At 40.2% G+C, this 20,281-nt stretch overlaps 1 protein-coding gene across 4 annotated transcripts in view; it reads left to right on the top strand.

Moving 5' to 3' along the window:
* Nucleotides 1-20,281, top strand: part of CTNNBL1 (catenin beta like 1) — a 163,252-nt gene that overhangs the window by 88,094 nt on the left and 54,877 nt on the right. For all 4 annotated transcript variants that reach the window (XM_082430216.1, XM_082430219.1, XM_082430218.1 and 1 more), the window contains one exon: nt 18,602-18,783. In XM_082430216.1, the coding sequence (XP_082286342.1) occupies nt 18,602-18,783 (182 nt within the window). The remainder of the gene's footprint in view (nt 1-18,601; nt 18,784-20,281) is intronic.

Genomic DNA, 20,281 nt, shown 5'->3' with positions numbered 1-20,281 from the left:
CCTATCTCCACTTCATTTAGTTGTTTTTCTGGGGTTTTATCTTGTTCCTTCATCTGGTACAAAGTCCTCTGCCTTTTCATTTTGTCTATCTTTCTGTGAATGTGGTTTTCCTTCCCAAGGCTGCAGAATTGTAGTTCTTCTTGCTTCTGCTGTCTGCCGTCTGGTGGATGAGGCTATCTAAGAGGCTTGTCAGTGTCATATAGTTTTCTGTGTACAGATCTTTTGCCTCCTTAGGTAGGTTTATTCCTAGGTATTTTATTCTTTTTGTTGCAGTGGTAAATGGAATTGTTTCCTTAATTTCTCTTTCTGATCTTTCGTTGTTAGTGTATAGGAATGAAGGGATTTTTGTGCCTTAATTTTGTATCCTACGACACTACTAAATTCATTGATTATCTCTAGTAGTTTTCTTGTGGCATGTTTAGTATTTTCTATGTATAGTATCGTGTCATCTGCAAACAGTGACAGTTTTTTTTCTTCTTTGCCAATTTGGATTCCTTTTATTTCTTTTTTTCTCTGATTGCTGTGGCTAAGACTCCAAAACTATGTTAAATAATAGTGGTGAGAGTGGACACCCTTGTCTTGTTCCTGATTTTAGAGGAAACGCTTTCAGTTTTTCACCATTGAGAATAATGTTTCCTGTGGGTTTGTCATATATGGCCTTTATTATGTTGAGGTAGGGTCCCTCTATGCCCACTTTCTGGAGAGTTTTTATCATAAATGGGTGTTGAATTTTGTTGAGAGCCTTTTCTGCATCTATTGAGATGATCATATGGTTTTTATTCTTCAATTTGTTAATATGGTGTATCACATTGATTCATTTGCATATATTGAAGAATCCTTGCATCCCTGGGAAAAATCCCACTTGATCATGGTGTATGATTTTTTTAATGTGTTGTTGGATTCGGTTTGCTAGTTTTTTGCCTCTATGTTCATCAGTGATATTGGCCTGTAATTTTCTTTTTTTGTGATAAATTGTCTGGTTTGGTATCAGGGGGATGGTGGCCTCGTAGATGAGTTTGGGAGTGTTCTTCCCTCTAATTTTTTGGAAGAGTTTGGGAAGGATCGGTATTAGCTCTTCTCTAAGTGTTTGATAGAATTCTCCTGTGAAGCCATCTGGTCCTGGACTTTTGTTTGTTGGAAGATTTTAAATCATAGTTTCAATTTCATTACTTGTGATTCGTCTATTCATATTTCCTGTTTCTCTGAGCTTCCTGGACTTGATTGACTATTTCCTTTCCCATATTAGGGAAGTTTTTGACTACAGTCTCTTCAAATATTTTCTCAGACCCGTTTTCTTTGTCTCCTTCTTCTGAGTCCCCTATAATTTGAATGTTGGAGCGTTTAATGTTGTCCCAGAGGTCTCTGAGACTGTCTTCAATTCTTTTCATTCTCTTTTTTTATTCTGCTCTGTGGCAGTTGTTTCCACCATTCTTTCCTCCAGCTCACTTATCCATTCTTCTGCCTCAGTTATTCTGCTATTGATTCCTTCTAGTGTATTTCTAATTTCAGTTATTGTGTTGTTCATCACTGTTTGTTTGTTCTTTAGTTCTTCTAGGTCCTTATTAAATGTTTCTTGTATTTTGTCCAGTCTCTTTCCTAGATTTTGGATTATCTTTACTGTCACTACTCTGAATTCTTTTTCAGGTAGCTTGCCTATTTCCTCTTCATTTATTTCGTCTTGGGGGTTTTTATCTTGCTCCTTCATCTGCAATATATTTCTCTGTCTTCTTATTTTGTCTAACTTACTGTGTTTGGGGTCTCCTTTCCACAGGCTGCAGGGTCGTAGTTCCTCTTGCTTCTGGTGTCTGCCCCCAGTGGGTGAGGTTGGTCCAGTGGTTTGTGTAGGCTTCCTTGTGGGAGGGACTGGTGCCTGCGTTCTGGTGGGTGGAGCTGGATCTCATCACTCAGATGGGCAGGGCCACATCACATGGTGTGTTCTTGGGGTGTCTGTGTGCTTAGTACGACTTTAGGCAGCCTGTCTGCTGATGTGTGGGTTTGTGTTCCTGTCTTGCTTGTTGTTTGGTGTGGGGCATTCAGCACTGGAGCCTGCAGGCATTTGGGTGCAGCTGGGTCTTGGAGTTGAGATGTAGACCTCCAAGAGACCTCTTGCTGTTTAATATTCCCTGGGACTGGGAATTATCTGGCGTTCCAGTGTTCTGGACTCAGCGCTCCAACACCGGAGGCTCAGGCCCAAAACCCGGCCTGGGAACCAAGACCCCGCAAGCCACACGGCTTGGCAATAAAAGGATAGAAAAAAAAAAAAGGGCAGGAAGAAAACAGACAGAAAAACTGAAGGCAGATAGCCAAGATAAAAACAAGCAAACAACAATAAGAACAAACAAACAAATGAAGAAACAGACAAAGCCCCAGACAGATGGTAAAAGCAGAACCAAGCAAAAACAAAGAAACAAAGAAACACAAAACGTACAAAAAAAGAAACAAAAACAGGGAAAACAGAAAACAAGAGAACAAGCAGACAAACAAAAGAACCCCAAAATGAAATCAAACAATTAAAAACAAAATTGACAAAAAAATAAAATAAAAAATAAAAAACGAAACAAAAGCAGAATGCAAACTGAAGGAAAAAGCAAAGAAAACAAAACAAAGATAATTTTTAAAAGATAAAAATAAGAACAAATAGAACAAAGCAAAAAAGATTTAAACAAAACAGAACAAAGGAAAGAAAAAGAAAAAAGAAAGAAAAGGAAAAGACACAGAACAAGGGACTTCCCTGGTGGCGCAGTGGTTGGAATCTGCCTGCCAATGCAGGGGACACGGGTTCGAGCCCTGGTCTGGGAAGATCCCACATGCCACGGAGCAACTGGGCCCATGAGACACAACTACTGAGCCTGCGCGTCTGGAGCCTGTGCTCCGCAACGGGAGAGGCCGCAACAGTGAGAGGCCCGCGCACCGCGATGAAGAGTAGCCTCCGCTCGCCGCAACTGGAGAAAGCCCTCGCACAGAAACGAAGGCCCAACACAGCCAAAAATAAATAAATAAATAAATTAATTAATTAAAAAAAGAAACACAGAACAAAAAAGTAATGTAGAAAGAGAAATATAAAAAATTAAAATATATTTTAGAAGTTTTTAAAAACTCAAATGAAAATAAAAATTAAAACAATAATAATAAAACAACAACAGAACAAAACATTTAAAAAAATAGTAATCATATTTTTCTGGGTCTCAGCTTTCAGCATCCTTGCCCCCACCATGAGTCACAGCCAGCACTTGCCTCCCCAGGAGGCCCTCCACAACCTCTAGTTAGGTCTCTGGTCCCACTGTGGGCACTGTGGGGGCAGCTCAGGCTCTGACCTGGCCTACCTCCTGCACGTACTAGTCTTCAAAGTCTGCATCTGCTAGAGCTAGACCAGTTTCATTTGTGGGAACACTCGTTGTCTATCCAGGTATTCTGTAGATGCAGGGTTTACCAAGCTGATCGCAAGGACTTAATCTGAGGCTTGTGCAGCTTCACGGGAAGACTTTTGTTCCTCTTCCTTAGTCGCCCTGCCCTGGGGCTCAGCTGTGGTTTTAGCCTCACCTCTGCATGTGAGCCACCCACAGGAGTCTGCTCCTGAGGCTGCCCTGGAGCACTTGGGTCTGCCCTGGTGAGGACAGGGTGCGGAGGTGGCATGACTGCCTGGGTCACAGGGGCCCTGGTGGCGACAGGTGCATGGGAAAGCCAGAGGCCACAGGAGTGATAGATCCAGCCTTAGCGCCTGGCAGCCGGCACCAGAAGGTCAGCCCTGGAGGGAGCTTTTCTTAGCCCTGGCCACAGGCGTGAGAAGGTCCTTTTTAACTTTTTATGTCATTTTATATTATACGTGATTCTTGTAAAGAGCATATAGCTGTTTCTTGGTTTTTTAGTCCAATGCGGGAGTTTGTTTTTAAGTAGATGAATTTGATGTACTTGTTTCTATTACAATGACTATTATGTTTGGCCCTTTTCTTCTGTTTGTGTGTTTATTTATTTATTTATTTATTTTTAAACATAGTGGGGTTTTTTTGGCTGTGTTGGGTCTTCATTGCTGCGCGTGGGCTTTCTCTAGTTGCTGCGAGTGGGGGCTACTCTTTTGTTGCGGTGCGCAGGCTTCTCATTGCGGTGGCTTCTCTTGTTGCAGAGCACAAGCTCTAGGCACATGGGCTTCAGTAGTTGTGGCACACAGACTCAGTAGTTGTGGCATGTGGGCCCAAGAGCGCATGGGCTCAGTAGTTGTGGCTCGCAGGCTCTAGGGCATGCGGGCTTCAGTAGTTGTTGTGCGCAGGCTCAGTAGTTGTGACAGGCTCTAGAGCACAGGCTCAGTAGTTGTGGCGCACGGGCTTAGTTGCTCCGCGGCATGTGGGATCAAACCCGTGTCCCTGCATTGGCAGGCAGATTCTTAACCACTGTGCCACCAGGGAAGTCCCTCTTCTGTTTATTTTTTTCTGATGATTTCCTTCATGGTTTTATTTTATTTTGTCCTGTCTTTTAGTTCTTTCATCCTTTTCCTTCTTCTGTGAAAATATGGAAATTATTCTGTTTCTTTTCTATTAGTGAAATTTACTTTTTAAAAAATGAAGCTTTATTTATTTGTTTATGAACGTTCGAAATGCTACCAAGTCCCTTCAGGATCTGGTCTCTGCCTAATTCTCCTGTGACCATGTCTTCTCATTCTCCCTTTTCCACACATTTACATTCTACTGTCTAAACCAAACTACTTTAGATTCCTTAACACATTGCTGTATTTTCTCTGGGTGATTCACCCTTGATGTTTAGGTTAAACTACTTTAAGAAGCTTCTGCCCCTGTATCACTTCTCCTAGGCCTGTCCTTACACCCCCACCCACCCCCTAGATTGTGGAGATTAGGTTGTGATATCCCTTGCATACCTCTGTGGGAGCACTTACCACCCTGTGTGGTGAGCATCTGTTTGTCTCTGGCTGTACTATAAGACTTTTTTTTAAAAATAAATTTATTTATTTTATTCATTTATTTTTGGCTGCATTGGGTCTTCGCTGCTGCACGTGGGCTTTCTCTAGTTGCGGCAAGCGGGGGCTACTCTTCGTTGCAGTGCACAGGCTTCTCATTGCGGTGGCTTCTCTTGCTGCTGAGCACAGGCTCTAGGTGCACGGACTTCAGTAGTTGTAGCACGCAGGCTCAGTAGTTGTGGCTCACAGGCTTAGCTGCTCCCCAGCATGTGGGATCTTCCTGGACCAGGGCTCGAACCCATGTCCCCTGCATTGGCAGGTGGATTCTTAGCCACTGTGCCACCAGGGAAGCCCACTATAAGACTGTTGAGAGCAGAGACCAGGTTTTCCATTTTATATCCCCAGAATCTAGCAACAGTATACATTAGGCTCCCAGTAAATATTTTCTAAATGAATAAGAAAAATCTGAGAAATATTTTTGCTGTTTAGAGTCATTGGGTCATAGAATTGCTGGCAGACCCCATAGATAGACCCAAAGAATGAGGAGTGACTTATTAAAAGCCATGTAGCTGAGAACACAATTTCCTGCCAAGAGATATTTAGTCCTATTTTCCCATGTGAAATTTTTTAGTGTGTGAAGAACATAAAACAGTCTACAGGATGGTTGTGAACCTGATCTTCACAGTTCCAGGGAAGCCAGGCATCCGCTCTAGTCCTGGACTCACTGCCCTGTTTGGCCTGTGCCCATGCTGGGCTTCAGAGCAGAAGCCAACTCAAGTGCCCGCACTTCAGTTTATTCCCCTTTGGAATACTTCACCCTCTCAACTCTTCTTCCATTATACTCCTAGGTGTTTCAGGGTTATGGTTTAGTTATTCATTTCTTATAACCTTTCTACTCAAGTTTCAAAGAAGTCCTTCATGTAGATTTGTAGTTGAGTTTCAACTTTTGTTTTGGGGGACTGTTCGGAGGTTTAGTACCTCTTAGCCCTTACCTCACAAGCTTTTCCCCTCTGGTTTACCCTTCCACCCCAGTGTTAGTTTTGTTGTCAGGTGACTTCTTTTCATTCCTGTGTTAAGAGTGCCTGGATTTCACAGTGCCTGACAGAATCAATAAGGAAAAAAGGGCTATTTTTTTTGTTTGTTTTTTTCTCTGTCTCTGCCAAAGGATAGATGAAGACATTTTGGAAAAGAAGAAAAGATTGCTGAGGTGATATTTTAAAATGGAACTCATGCTGTGGAAAAAGCAGCAGGTAGCCATCCTAGAGTATAGGAACTCAAAAAAAAAAAAAAAAAAGATTTCTCATTTGGCTGTAGCGTTTTGATAAGGAAAGAGAAAAGATGAGGTGAGGGTGGGACCTGCAGGGCCTCTTAGGCAGTGGAGAACTGTGTACTGAAAGGAAGAGAGAGCCAGAGTCCCTGTGTGTGTGTCAGGCATCTTGGCCTCATTCTTTTCGTTTGGTAGTCAAGAGTTATGGTACAGAGAGGATATTTGGATGGTCTTTAGCTAGCAGCAGGAGAGTTAAGATATGAACACGAACCAAGTGGTATTAATAAGACTAAATTATACCTATGGGGGTATAGCCATTTTAGAATTTGGCAGGAAATGAGGGTGGAGCTATAAAAATGCCCTCATTGCCCCTGAATGGGGACTGGTTTGCCGTTTCTTTGTACTTGGTTACAGATGCCTATCTTTGGTAAGATTTTGCTACAAATAGAAGATTTCAGTATACTGGGCTTAATTATAGACTGTACTCCAAATGTTTGCTTCTTGCCTCCACAAACCACTTTTTAACAGTATGTCCTTGTATCAAATGGTTCAATGTTCTTTAAGAAACAACAAAGCCAGTGAGAGACAGAAGAATTACATTGTCAGTTTCCTTGGAAATGTTGACATGAAGCTTATTACTTCTGTTGTAAAACCCTGTTCCATTTAGAAAAAGAAGAGACCACCGTGATCCCAAAGGATGTGTACAATTGCAGCTTGGGGTTGTGTAACAGAAATAACAGTGAACCCATTCTGGTTATTAACTGTATAGGCAAAAAAAAAAAAAAAGGAAAGAGAAGGGTACATAGATAAATCCATTTCAGAAGCCATCAATTCTTTTTTCCTATGAGTTTTTTTTTTTTAGTAAGATTTTCCTTAATCTAAAGAAAATTGTCTCTGACAAAGAAAACAAATAAAATGGTGATGGTATACCATTTGCAAAGTAAGTCTTTGCAGGCCCAATTCTGGGCTGTAAGTTTGTACCAAAGCGTATAGGTAGGTAGGCCAGCCTGGGGAATTGTTTTTAACCTTGAAATTTTATTCCCTTGGTTTTGTTCTTTATTGGTTTTGTTCCTAATGAACATGTGAAGATCCAAACTCTATCGCAGTTTTATTCTTGTGATCCTTTACAAAAGGTTTTGTTGTTGCTGTGGTGGTGGTGGTGGTGCCTTTAAATTCTAGAACCTTTTCTTCTGACCTTCAGTCTCCAGATTCAACTGCAAGAGCAAAATGCTAATGCAGATCTTTTAGAATTCAGCTGTGCTTCCTAATGGGGCTGTATCCAGTTTGTGCTCCAAGTTGCACACACAGATCTTGCTGTTGTTTGTCCAGCAAACATCCCTTTCCCTACTCACTGAATATTGCCATTCTCACTTAGATGAGTAATAGGAGTCTGCACCTGATCTCTAGGAATCAGAAAGATGCTTCAAAAGTACAAAGTAATGCTTCCAGCAGCCCTGCAGGTTGGTGTTACCTCTTCATAAATGGGAAAGTGCCGTGGCGGAGAAGGCAGATGAAACTGAAGCAAGATTACCTGGCAGGAAATGGTGTAGGACCTATCTTTGAGCCCTTCCATCAGCTTAGACTCATCCTGCCATCACCACAAGCATGATAACAAACATATTTATCATATCCGAATGTTTCCTTGTGCCCCTTAGTAATCCATAACCCCTCTCTCCTATTTCAGTGTTTTCAGGCAACTATTGATTTGCTTTCTGTCCATTATAGGTTAGTTTGCATTTTCTAGAATTTTATGGAAATGGAATTATAGTATTTACTCTTTATTTAGTAGGGCCTGTTTAACTCACTATAATTATTTTGAGATTCTGCCACGTGTATCAATAGTTTGTCCCTATTTCTTTGTTGGGTAGTATTCCATTTTATGACTATATCACAGTTTGTTTATTCACTTGTTGACGGGCATTTAGATTTTCAGTTTTTTTGCTTTTAAGAACAAAGCTACTATTAATATTCATGTACAAATCTTTGGGTGGACATTTACTTTGTTTGATATTAATATAGCCACCACAGCTTTCTTTTGATTAGTGTTAGTATAGTATATCTTTTAACGTGATTGTTAACATGGTGGTTTATAGTTAAGTTTAAATCTACCCTCTTGTGGGTTGTTTTTATTTTTCCCATCTCTTTTTCTGGTTCCAATTTTTGCTTTGTCTGCCTTCTTTTAGATTCACGGTATTTTTTTATTATTCCATACTATTTTCTTAGGTGGCTTATTAGCTCTTCCTCTTTGCCTTTTTAGTGGTTGTTTTAAGGTTTATAGGGTACATCTTTAACTCTTCACAGTCTGTCTTCAAGTAGTGTTATATCATTTCAGCTATAGTGTAAGAACCTTACAACTCTAAGCTTCCATTTCTCCCTCCTGATTTTTGTGCTCCTGTTGTCACACGTTTTACTTCTACATATGTTATAAACCCCATTATATACTGTTGCTCTTTTTCTTTAAGTGGTCAATTATCTTTTGGGTGTTTTTTTTTTAATTAATTAATTTATTTATTTATTCTTGGCTGCGTTGGGTCTTCGTTGCTACGCACGGGCTTTCTCTAGTTGCGGCGAGCGGGGGCTACTCTTTGTTGCAGTGCACGGGCTTCTCATTGCGGTGGCTTCTCTTGTTGCGGATCATGGGCTCTAGGCACGTGGGCTTTGGTAGTTGCGGCATGTGGGCTCAGTAGTTGTGACTCGCGGGCTCTAGAGCACGGGCTCGGTAGTTGTGACACATGGACTTAGTTGCCCCACGGCATGTGGGAACTTCCCGGACCAGGGCTCAAACCCGTGTCCCCTGCATTGGGCAGGCGGATTCTTAACCACTGCGCCACCAGGGAAGTCCCCTGGGTTTTTGTTTTAATTAGTTAGTTAGTTAATTAATTAATTAATTAATTAGGCTGCATTGGGTCTTAGTTGCGGCATGCGGGATCTTCATTGCAGCACACGGGATCTTTCGTTGTGGCTCATGGGCTCTTCGTTGTGGCTCACAGGCTTCTCTCTAATTGTGGTGCACAGGCTCCAGAGTGCACAGGCTCCATAGTTGTGGCACGCGGGCTTAGTTGCCCCACGACATGGGGGATCTTAGTTCCCCAACCAGAGATCGAACCCATGTCCCCTGCATTGGAAGGCGGATTCTTAACCACTGGACCACCAGGGAAGTCCGTAAGTGGTCAATTATCTTTTAAAGAGATTTTTTGTAAAGTAAGAAAGAAAGTCTTTTATATTTACCCACATATTTGCCATTGCCAGTGCTCTTTATTCCATTGTGTAGATCCAGATTTCCATCTTGTATCAGTTTTTTTCTTCCCAAATGATTTCCTTCAACATCTCTTGTAGTGCTGGTCTATTGGTGATGATTTCTGTCAACTTGTGTATGTCTGAAAAATTACTTGCCTTCACCTTTGAATGATATTTTCACCAGATAGAGCATTCTAGGTTAATAGGCTTTTTTTTTCTTTCAATACTCTGAGTGTTGCTCCACTGTCTTCTGGATTGCTTAGTTTGCAATGAGAGGTCTGCTTTCAGTCTTATATGTTTTTCTGTATGTAATGTGTCTTTTTTTCTGGATGGTTTTAGGATTTTCTCTTTATCATTGATTTTGAATAATTTATGATGTCCCTTGGTGTTGTTTTCTTCATGTCTCTTGTGTTTGGTGTTCATTGAGCTTCTTGGATCTGTGAGTTTGTAGTTTTCATCAAATATGGAAAATTTTCAATCATCATGTTTTCAAATATTTTTTTTTGCCCCCATCCTCCTTTCAGGAACTCCAGTTACATGTACAGTTGGCCCTTGAACAACACACGTTTGAACTACATGGATCCACTTATACACAGATTTTTTTCAATAGTAAATACTATAGTACTACATGATCCGCTGTCAGTTGAATCTGTGGATACAGAGGAACTGTGTATGTGGAGGAACCACGGATATGGGGGTCCAAGTATAAGATACGTAGATTTTTGACTGTGCACTGGGTTGGTGTCCCAATCCCCACGTTGTTCAAGGGTCAACTGTATATTAGGCTATTTGAAATTGTCCAAGTACAGCTCACTGGTGATCTGTTCATTTTTTCAGTCTTTTTTTCTTTCTGTTTCATTTTAGATAGTTTCTAATGTTATGTATTTGAGTTTACTCTTCTTCTACAGTGTGTAATCTGCAGTTAATCTCATCCAGTGTGTTTTTCATCAGACATTGTATTTTTCTTCTCTAGATGTTCAGCTTGGGTCTTTTTTATATCTTCCCTGTTTCTAGTTAACATGCTTAAGCTTTTCTCTATCTTCTTGAACATATCATATGTAGTTATAATAACTGTTTTAACGTCCTTGTCTTCTAATTCTGTCATTTCTATTATTTTTACTAATGATTTTTTTTCTCTTTATGGTTAATGTTTTCCTGTCTCTTTGAATGTCTGAACACTTAATTTTTTTTTTTTACTGAAATTTAGATTTTTTGAATTTAACTTGGATTTTTTTTTCTGGTATACTTACAAATATTCTTGTGTGTGTGTGTGTATGTGTGTGCTTCTTTATTTTTATTTTATTTTTAAATTTTATTGGAGTATAGTTGATTTACAATGTTGTTAGTAAATATTCTTGAACTTTGTTCTAGGTTCTAGTTAAATTAATTGGAAATAGTTGTTCCTTTTGAGGCTTACTTTTAAGCTTGCTATTAGGTGGGACCTAAGCTTGCTATTAGGTGGGACCAGACTAGCATTTAGTCTATGGCAAATTTAACTCATTACTAAAGCAGTACCCTTCTGAGTACTTTACCTGCTGCACTGGGAATTCACCAAGCTTTTCCACTGCAACTGGTGGGTACACGAACTATTCCTGGCCCTTGGTGAGCTCTAGGGATTGTTTACCCCTTCTTCTTTAAGGTGCTTCTTTTCTACAGCTTTGGTTAGTTTCCTCATGCATATTCTGATCAATACTCAGCTGAAGACTCAACGGTACCCTCTGCAGATCTCTGTGCAGCTCTTATTTCTGGTACCCTGCTCTGTGAACTCCAGCCACAGTGGTCTTCCCAGACTCCTCACTGTGCCTCCTCCCTGCCCTGAGACATAGAAACTCTCCCACCAGCCAACTGGGCTCATTGCATGTGTTTCCCTCTCTCAGGGATTACTTCCTGTGCTACCTGATGTAAAGTATCTGAAAACCATTGTTTTGCATATTTTATCCTTTCATTTGTTTGTGTTAGGCATGGGAGGGGATGTAAATCCAGTCCCTGTTACTCCATCTTGACCCAAAGTGGAAGTCTCACAGTATATTATATACTGAAAAAAAAATACATTCTAAACTATATTTTCTTACCATTTATTGCTGGTAGATAGTAATGCAGTTAACTTTTGTGTTTTGATCTTTTATTTACAACTTTTCTGTGTCATGTATTGGTCAGCTTTTGTTGCAATAACAATCCCCAAATCTCAGGGACTCTCAATGGCAAATGTTTATTTTTTACTCCTGGTACATCTATCACTGGCCATCTGAAGCTCTGCTTCACATCTTTATTTGGAGATTCAGGCTGAAGGAGCAGTGTTTAATGGGACATGACTCTCTCATGGCAGAGGGAAAAGACTGGATAATGCAATAAATCTTAAAACTTCTCTAAAGACACATATATTACTTACACTCACATCTAATTGGCCATAAAAAGCCACATGGCCAAACCTGATGTCTGTGGTGGGAGGAGGATGTATAAGCAGTGATGTGTTAGAGCCGGCTCATATAGGCTCATGAAAGCTGCTTGTACACCTCTCTTTCCAACACTGCGTTTAGTGATCATGTTGGTGACTTGAAATATACTATGATGGGAGTATTTACACCATGTAAATTGGCAAACACAACAAATCAGCACTTTTTTCCTGGAGAGCTAGCTGAACTTTTAGTTTCAAACCACTGGGTATATGCCTCTTTTAGAGAGTAGCGGTTAATAGTTGGAAACAAGATTATTTTCTATCATATTTCTTTTTAGTAATTTGTTAACTTGTGTGTGTGTGTGTGTGTGTGTGTGTTTAAATTTTACTAGCTATGACCTCTAGTGTAGCATTGAGTATGAGTAGTGATAAAGGGGACAAACTTGTCTTGTTCCTGGTGGTAAAGGAAATGCATTTTGCCATTGAGTATAATATTTGCTCTAAGTTTTTTGGAGATAGCATTTATCAGATTAAGGAAACTTCTCTAATTGTCACGGATTTCACATAATTGATCAATCAATTTTATCAAATGCTTTTCCTACATTTATTGAGATGATCTTTTAATATTAATATAGTGAAAATTGCATCAGTGAATATTCTGATAGTGAACTAACCTTGCATTCCTGGAATGAGCCCATCTTTTTTTATGTTTTCTAGGATTCTGTATATTATTTATAAATATTATACCTATATGTATGAATGAGCTTGGCCTATAATTTTACTCTCTCAGAAAAGTTTTGCTGTCAGAGGTTGTTAATTGTTTGTTTTAGCCTTATTAAATGAGTTGAATAATGTTCCTTATTTTTTTTTCTGTTTTCTATATGAGTTTAAGTAAAATTGGAACTATTTTGCTCTTGAATGCTTAGTATAACTTGATAGTGATACCTTCTGGACCTTGAGTTTTCTTTGGGAGGAGATTTTTAACTAGCTCTCCATTCAGATTTTTTTGTTTTTCTTGAGTTGGGGAAAATATATTTTCCTAGGAATTTGTCCATCTCACCTGTTTTCCAAGTTTATGGCATAGAATTATTCCTTTGTTCCGTTGTTCTTAATGTCTGCTATATCTGTAGTTTTCTCCCTTTCTATTGATTACCATTATTACTTTTTTGTGCCTTTTCTTTTTTTCTTGATCATTCTTGCTAGAGGTTTGTCAATTTTATTGGTCTTTCTAAAGAACCAGATTGGACTTTGTTGATCCTCTTTATTAGAGTTTGGCAACTAAAGACCTGTAGACCAAATCTGGCTGAGACCTGTTTTTTTATGGCCAGTAAGCTAAGAACCTAAGAATGGTTTTTATACCTTAAAAGCGTTATAAATATTTTAACACACACACAAACACAAAGATGCCACAGAGACCATACGTGGCCCATGAAACCTAAAATATTTTCTGTCTGACCCTTTACATAAAATTTGCCAACCTGCCAGCCTGTGCTCTCTAGAGTCTTGGTTTTTTGGTCACTGATTATTTATCTTACTTCACTGTCTGCTCAGCCATTCTGTGCGAGGTTTCTCTGCATATCTAGCTCACCATAGTGCTAGAAACAAAAATCTTACCTCTGTTTTCTACATATTTGTTTCATTTTCTAGCATAGGCAGTCAAGTAATGGTTGGTACCAGTAGTTTATAAAAAATGGATGGGAATAGCAATTGAAAAAATGTACCAAGCAATATAGAAGACCACCATTATTCTATTTTAGTGGTGGAATATCTGTTAGCATTGCCATAGCACCAGTGTTCTTTGGCACTGTAGTTTGAGAGCAGCTATGAACTTAGTCATATTGATCTTACTGCCAAATTCATAGAAATCCTGGAAACCGGATAGTGATATTATATTTTGGGAGCTAAAAGGAACTTAATCATGTACATTGTAAAGCAAACAAAAATGATCTCATATGTCATTATCCAAATTTTTTACCAGAATAAGTTTATGGTTCACAGTATCTTTTAAAGAATGCCTATCACTTTTTTTCCCTCCTTAATTCCTCAGTCTCTTTTGGCCGGGGAGGGAGTAGACTTTACCTCTTTTACTTGTCCTTCAAATAAGTTTTCCCCAAGGTTTAATCCCTCTTTTCTGCATATTTTCTGCCCCCTCTCAGGGTAATCTTCACATGATAGGTTCAATTACTAACCATAGATATAATTATTCTTACACATTTCCTTCTATTTTTAATCTCATTCCTGGACTTCAGACCCATAAGTCTAAGCTGGACATCACTGCCACGTCTCACAGGCACCTCAGGTTCAATCTAACTCAACTCTTTTCACTCATAGTCTGTTACTTTGCCTTTCTTATCAGTGTCTCTACCTCTAATGCATTTCCCCTCTTTCTTCTGCTTCTTCCCCTCTCCTCCCCCTATACTGTCCAACCCACTGTGGCAAGTGTGATCTTTCTAGTACACAAAATCAGCAGGCTTCATTTTTTGCTGCTGCCCCTCATGCTCTTTATATTCTAGCAGTACCATGCACCACTTCCCTGAATGTTCCATGCTTACTCATGCCTTTGCGTGTGCTGTTGTTTCCTTCTGCTTGAAATACCCTTATCTTTTTTGCCTGTCTGGGAAAGACATCCAGTGAAGCTTGGTTCAGGCATCATCTGCTTTGTGAAGCCTCCCTGACTCATAGTCAGCCCTCCTTCCTGCATTCATGTTCTACTTTGTATACACCTCCATTGTAGTACTTGGCTCTTCATTGTCTGCACATCTGTCTCCCCTGTGAACTGAGCTCCTTAGAAGCATGAGCTGTGCCTCTCTCTACATCCTCAGCTTAATAACTGGCACCTATTAGATGCCTCATAAATATTATATTTGATGAAAGAACAAAAAAATTATACTCAGAATGCATGTTCATTACTAAAGTATTTCTGTATAATAAAGAAGAATAAGCTAATTAAAGCAACAACGGAAACTTCCCACTCCTCACCTTTCCTTCTCATCAGAAGGCTCACCTGGGCAGAAGAGGGAGCAGTAGGTGACTCTCAGTCATTTCCCACAACCACCCATGTTATAGAGGCCAGCGTTCACATTGGTCCTGGCATGATCGACAGCCCGATGAACCCAGCCAAGACTAAGATAAACTGCTTGTCCTTGAGTAGAATAAATATTTCAAATAAAGTCAACCCAAGAAAGGCCAAACAGCTATTGATTGCTAAAAGCCTGAACTTGAGCCCAGTGAGTATTCCAGCGTTCACCTCCATGCAGCTTGCCTGATCAATATGCAATTACTGCCGCCTTTAAACGTGTCGTACACTGCCTACCTGAAGAAGGGTTTTACTTTTAAGATCTTTTGTTTGCTGAATTTGCTTAGGCAGGGAAAAAAAGACACTTGGCGAAACCAGCGTCATTTACCTTAAGCATTTCATACAATTCTGTTATATGTGAAATGGTTTGAATGTATGCTGCATGGTAACGGAAGGTGCCCTGTTACATGACTGTAATTCATTTCAAGAGGACTTTTTCTGAGTGACTAAACAGTAAGGATATTGTATTTCAGTTTCCTAATTTCTGCTCACATGGTTATCTGCCCTAGCCATAACCTTTGTAAATTTAAGTTTGTAGAGTAGGATGCTCAAGTCCAGCTGCAGTGAAAACAAATATATTATTTGTCTACTCTCCTTTTAGAATTTCATCTTGGTGCAAAAAAAACCCTTCCTATTGAATTTAGAAATTTATTTACCCTGCTCCAGATATTTAAGATTTCATGTCTCACAAATATGCCTTTCTCATACCACTGCAGTGATCAGAACTCTGTCGTTTTCACTTACACTCTTGTCATATTCTCTTAAATATGCTTCCTGACCCCAAGCTCTGTCGCTCCAGTCCCTTCATCACACTACTGCCAGGTTAAGCTTTCTAAAATCTATCTGTGTAGAGTCCTCCTTTTCTTGAACATTTCATGGCTTCTCAATGTCAACAGCATGGAGCCCAGGTTCCCTGGCAGCACATCTAGGGCCTGTCATGACCTGTTCCTGCCCACCTCCCCTTAGTCATCTTCTTAACCCCTGGTCATTCAGAGCTACTTCCAGTTCCCCCAGGTGGCTTGTTCTTACAGGCCTCCTGTACCTTTGCCCGGCTCGCTTACCCACCACTGCCACCAATGTCATGGCTCTCCCTTCTCTGCCTGACAAACACTCATATTTCAGACTCAGTTCAGATGTCACCTTTCATTTGACACCTTCACAGATTTCTCCTTGATAAAGTTAATTACCTCTACCTCTCACCTCCTTGGACTTAAATTTCCATTGCTTTGGGCTTTTGAAATTATTTTTATTTACCTGTTCTTAAATTGGCTAAAGACAGGGAGCTTATAATTCCTAGCAGCTAGTGTTAGTGCCTGCTGTATGGAGGCAAGTGCTTAGTAGAAGCCTTTTTTTTTTTTTTCCTGTTAAACTCAGTAGTTGGGTTGAATGTCATTTGTGAGTATCTTGGATTGTTTTGATTGATTTGTTTATTCCCCATAGCAAGGGGAATAAAGGTAGGAATATTCACAATACATCCTTGATCTTTTGAGGTTGGCACCAAGTAGGATGGCCAACTATCTCGGTTTGCCCAGGACTGAGGGGTTTCCCAGGATGTTTTACTTTCTTTTCAGTGCTAAAAATGGAACAGTCTCAGGTATACCAGCATGGTCTAGCACCAAAGGCACTGTCAGCAAGCTTTTTATCTACTCTCCTTTCCTCCACTCACTGGGACCCAATCCTGGCTGGCTATTCTGATCCAGGATAGCATGCTTTGTCATCATTAACACTTTAATAGTACATACAAAAATTAACTCAAAATAAATTAAAGATCCAAATGTAAGAACTAAAACTAGTAAGCTCTTAGAAGAAAACATAGGTGTAAATCTTCACGACACTGGGTTTGGCAGTGGTTTCCTTTTTTTTGGCCACACAACATGGCTTCTAGGATCTTAGTTCCTGGACCAGGGATTGAACCCAGGCCACCGCAGTGAAAGCACCAAGTCCTAACCACTGGACCACCAGGGAATTCCCTGGCAATGGTTTCTTAGCTATGACACCAAAAGCGCAAACAGCAGAAGAAAAAATAAGTTTTGTGCTTCAAAGGGCACTGTCAAGAAAGTGAAAAGATATCGCCTAGAATGGAAGAAAGTACTTACAAATCATTTATCTGTTAAGGGACTTGTATCCAGAGTAAAGAACTCTTACAACTCAATAATAAAGATAGTTAAGCTAATTTAAAAATGGGCAAGGGGCTTCCCTGGTGGCGCAGTGGTTGAGAGTCTGCCTGCCGATGCAGGGGACACGGGTTCGAGCCCTGGTCTGGGAAGATCCTACATGCTGCGGAGCAACTGGGCCCGTGAGCCACAATTGCTGAGCCTGCGCGTCTGGAGCCTTTGCTCCGAAACAAGAGAGGCCGCGATGGTGAGAGGCCCGCGCACCGCGATGAAGAGTGGCCCCCACTTGCCGCATCTGGGGAAGGACCTCGCACAGAAACGAAGACCCAACACAGCCATAAATAAATAAAAAATAAAAAAAAAAAAATGGGCAAAGTATCTGAATAGACATTTTTCCAAAGAGGATGTACAAATGGCCAATAAGTACATGAAAAGATGCTTGACATCATTAGTTATCAGGGAAATGCAAATTAAAACTAGAGTGAGATACCATTTCACACCCACTAGGGTGGCTAGAACCAAAAAGTCAGATGATAAGTGTTGATAAAGATGTGGAGAAATCAGAACACTTATATGCTGCTAATGGGAATTTTAAATGATGTAGCCCCACTTTGGAAAAGTCTGATGGTTCCTCAACAGGTTTAAACATAGAGTACCATATTCCCTAGCAGTTTCACTCCTAGGTATACATATACCCAAGAAAAATGAAAACATATATCCATACAAAAACATGTGCATGAATGTTTATAGCAGCATTATTCATAATAGCCAAAAGGTAAAAACACCCCAAATGTCCATGATGGATGAATGGGTAGATAAATGGTGACATTTCCATACAGTGAACTATTATTCAAGCATAGAAAAGAATGAATTACTGATACATGCTACAACATAGATGAACCTTGAAAACATTATACTAGGTGAAAGAAGTCAGTCACAAAAGACTATGTATGGTATGATACCACTTAAATTGAAAAGTCCAGAGTAGGCAAATCCATAGAGACAGAAAGTAGACCAGTGATTGTTTAGGGCTAGGATGGAATGGGGAGGGTAGAGGGATGGGAGCTTAAGGGTAGAGGATCTCTTGTCAGGGTGATGAAAATGTTCTATAATTGACTATGGTGATGGTGGCACATATCTGTGAATATTCTAAAATCCATTGAATTGTACATTTTAAATGGGTAAGTTGTATGGTATGTGAATTATATCTTGATAAAGCTGTTAAAAAGAAAGAAAAAGGAAGAATAGGTGATCCATAATCCTACCACCTTGAACATGTTCGTATCTTGATCTATTTCTTTCCAGTCTCTTTTAATGCATATGTTTTACATAATTGAGATAATGCTTCATACAGAATTTTGAATATTATCTTTTGTGCTTATCATTCTGACCATAAGAACTTGTTCATTCTACCACATACTCTAATTGTTAACAAGTGTGTAATATTCCATGTAGATATACTATAATGTGATAATTTTTTTACTGGTGGACATTTTAATTGTTTTGTTTTTATTTTTCTTTTTTCCATTGTAATGAGTATTGCAGTAAATACACTTTTTTTTTTTTAAGACTAGAACACACTCATGAAAACCTCTTTTGTTCCCAGAGAAAAGAAGATCTCCCGGAGCAGTGCCCTGAAAGTGCTGGACCATGCCATGATTGGACCCGAGGGCACAGACAATTGCCATAAGTTTGTTGATATTCTTGGCTTACGAACCATCTTTCCCCTTTTTATGAAATCTCCCAGGAAGATCAAGAAAGTGGGAACCACTGAGAAGGAGCATGAAGGTAGGGTTCACTGGAGAAGTCAGCCTAATGAAGATGCATTAGGAGAAATGGGGGGCAATGAGAGCTACTTTGAAAAACTCTGTCATGCAGCTGAGGAGTTGACTCTTAGGCGGAAGTGTGCTACCTTTTTCTTTTTTACCTGCTTATTTTCTATGCATGGAAAAGCAACCCAGAGAGAGACCCCTGATCACTGATGGCCTTTGTTGCACTGGTTCTCTGCTTGTTTGAATCCTAGTGGTTCCATTCCCTTCTGACCTGTGAATAAGTCTGTGGGTGAAGGTTTTGTTTTCTTCACTATAATTTGTAGCGAGGAGTTTCTCTCATGGAAGACCCTTTTGAAAAGAGTAATGAGGTGGCAACACATGTCACCGCCAGAGTAGTGCTTTCATGTATTTCTGTATTAAAGTGTGATTCAGCCACCATCAGGAATTGCCGAAATAAACTATTTACAGCCCAGGTTCCCCTTTTTATGTTTCTCCTCCCTGATGGTGCATACTCCCAGCAAAATGCCATGAATTGCGGTGCTGTAAGCAGAGTAGTTACTGCTAGGCCAGTCTCTTCCTGCTGTTGTCTAGTGGCCTGCTGCATCCCTCTCCCCAGTAAATAGCCGCAGTGCAATCTGGAAGGCCCTGGATTTATGAGCATTGACGGTTCTGTTGGAGGCTAACAGATACTTGCACCAGGGAATTTACATGGTTGGGTGGTTATTTTTAAAGTATGGGGAGGGTGCTAAGAGGGGGTCGAGGAGGTGGTGTGTGTGAAGGACGAGGACCTGGGCTGATTGGCTGGCTAATTTGGTTGTCTTGTCACAAGTTAACATCTGTCCCATGGTTTGATTTTTTTTTCATCATGATTAGTAGAACGGCATAGGTATCTGCAGGATCTTTTGCATTCCTTACCCTCCTAGGTAAAAGTTAGGGAGTTCCTGTCTATCACTTCTCAAATTGACTTGACTTAGTCTGTACCAACTTGGAGTGGCTAAAGGTGAAGGTGATGCCTTCAGTGGTCACCTCCAGTGATATCTTCTCTGATGAAAGCAGCTCTCCAGAGACAGCAGGAAGTCTGGCAGGGGAAGAACTATGGACTAGAGATGTGAGAACATGTAGAGAGTTCAGTTCACCTCAAACCGGATACTGACCAACCACCAGCTGTGAAGCCTACTGCTGATCTTTTTTCTTTCCTCAATGGAAATTCAGCAAAATGAGGCCATGGGAGAGGGAATGGGTGGTATTGGAGATCGAGGAGATAAAATTTTGGAGACAGTCACTATTCATTGAAAACCTGCCACATTCCTAGTGCTGCTGCATTATATGCTATCTTAGTTGGGCCTTACCCATGAAGTAGATGGTGGTATCCTTGTTTTTTAAGATAAGGAAATCAGCTAAGAAAGGAACCAAGCTGTGGTTCTACAGCTAAATAACTGTGTGACTTTAGACCCTTTGCTTAACTTTTCTCAACTGCGTTTTCCTTCCTGCTCTGTAAGATGCAGAAACTAGAC

Source organism: Balaenoptera physalus, assembly GCF_965194825.1.
Source record: "Balaenoptera physalus genome assembly, chromosome: 16".
NCBI classification, from domain to species: domain Eukaryota; kingdom Metazoa; phylum Chordata; class Mammalia; order Artiodactyla; family Balaenopteridae; genus Balaenoptera; species Balaenoptera physalus.
Note: the sequence above shows the minus strand (reverse complement) of the source record. Positions and strands in the feature narration are given on the sequence as shown.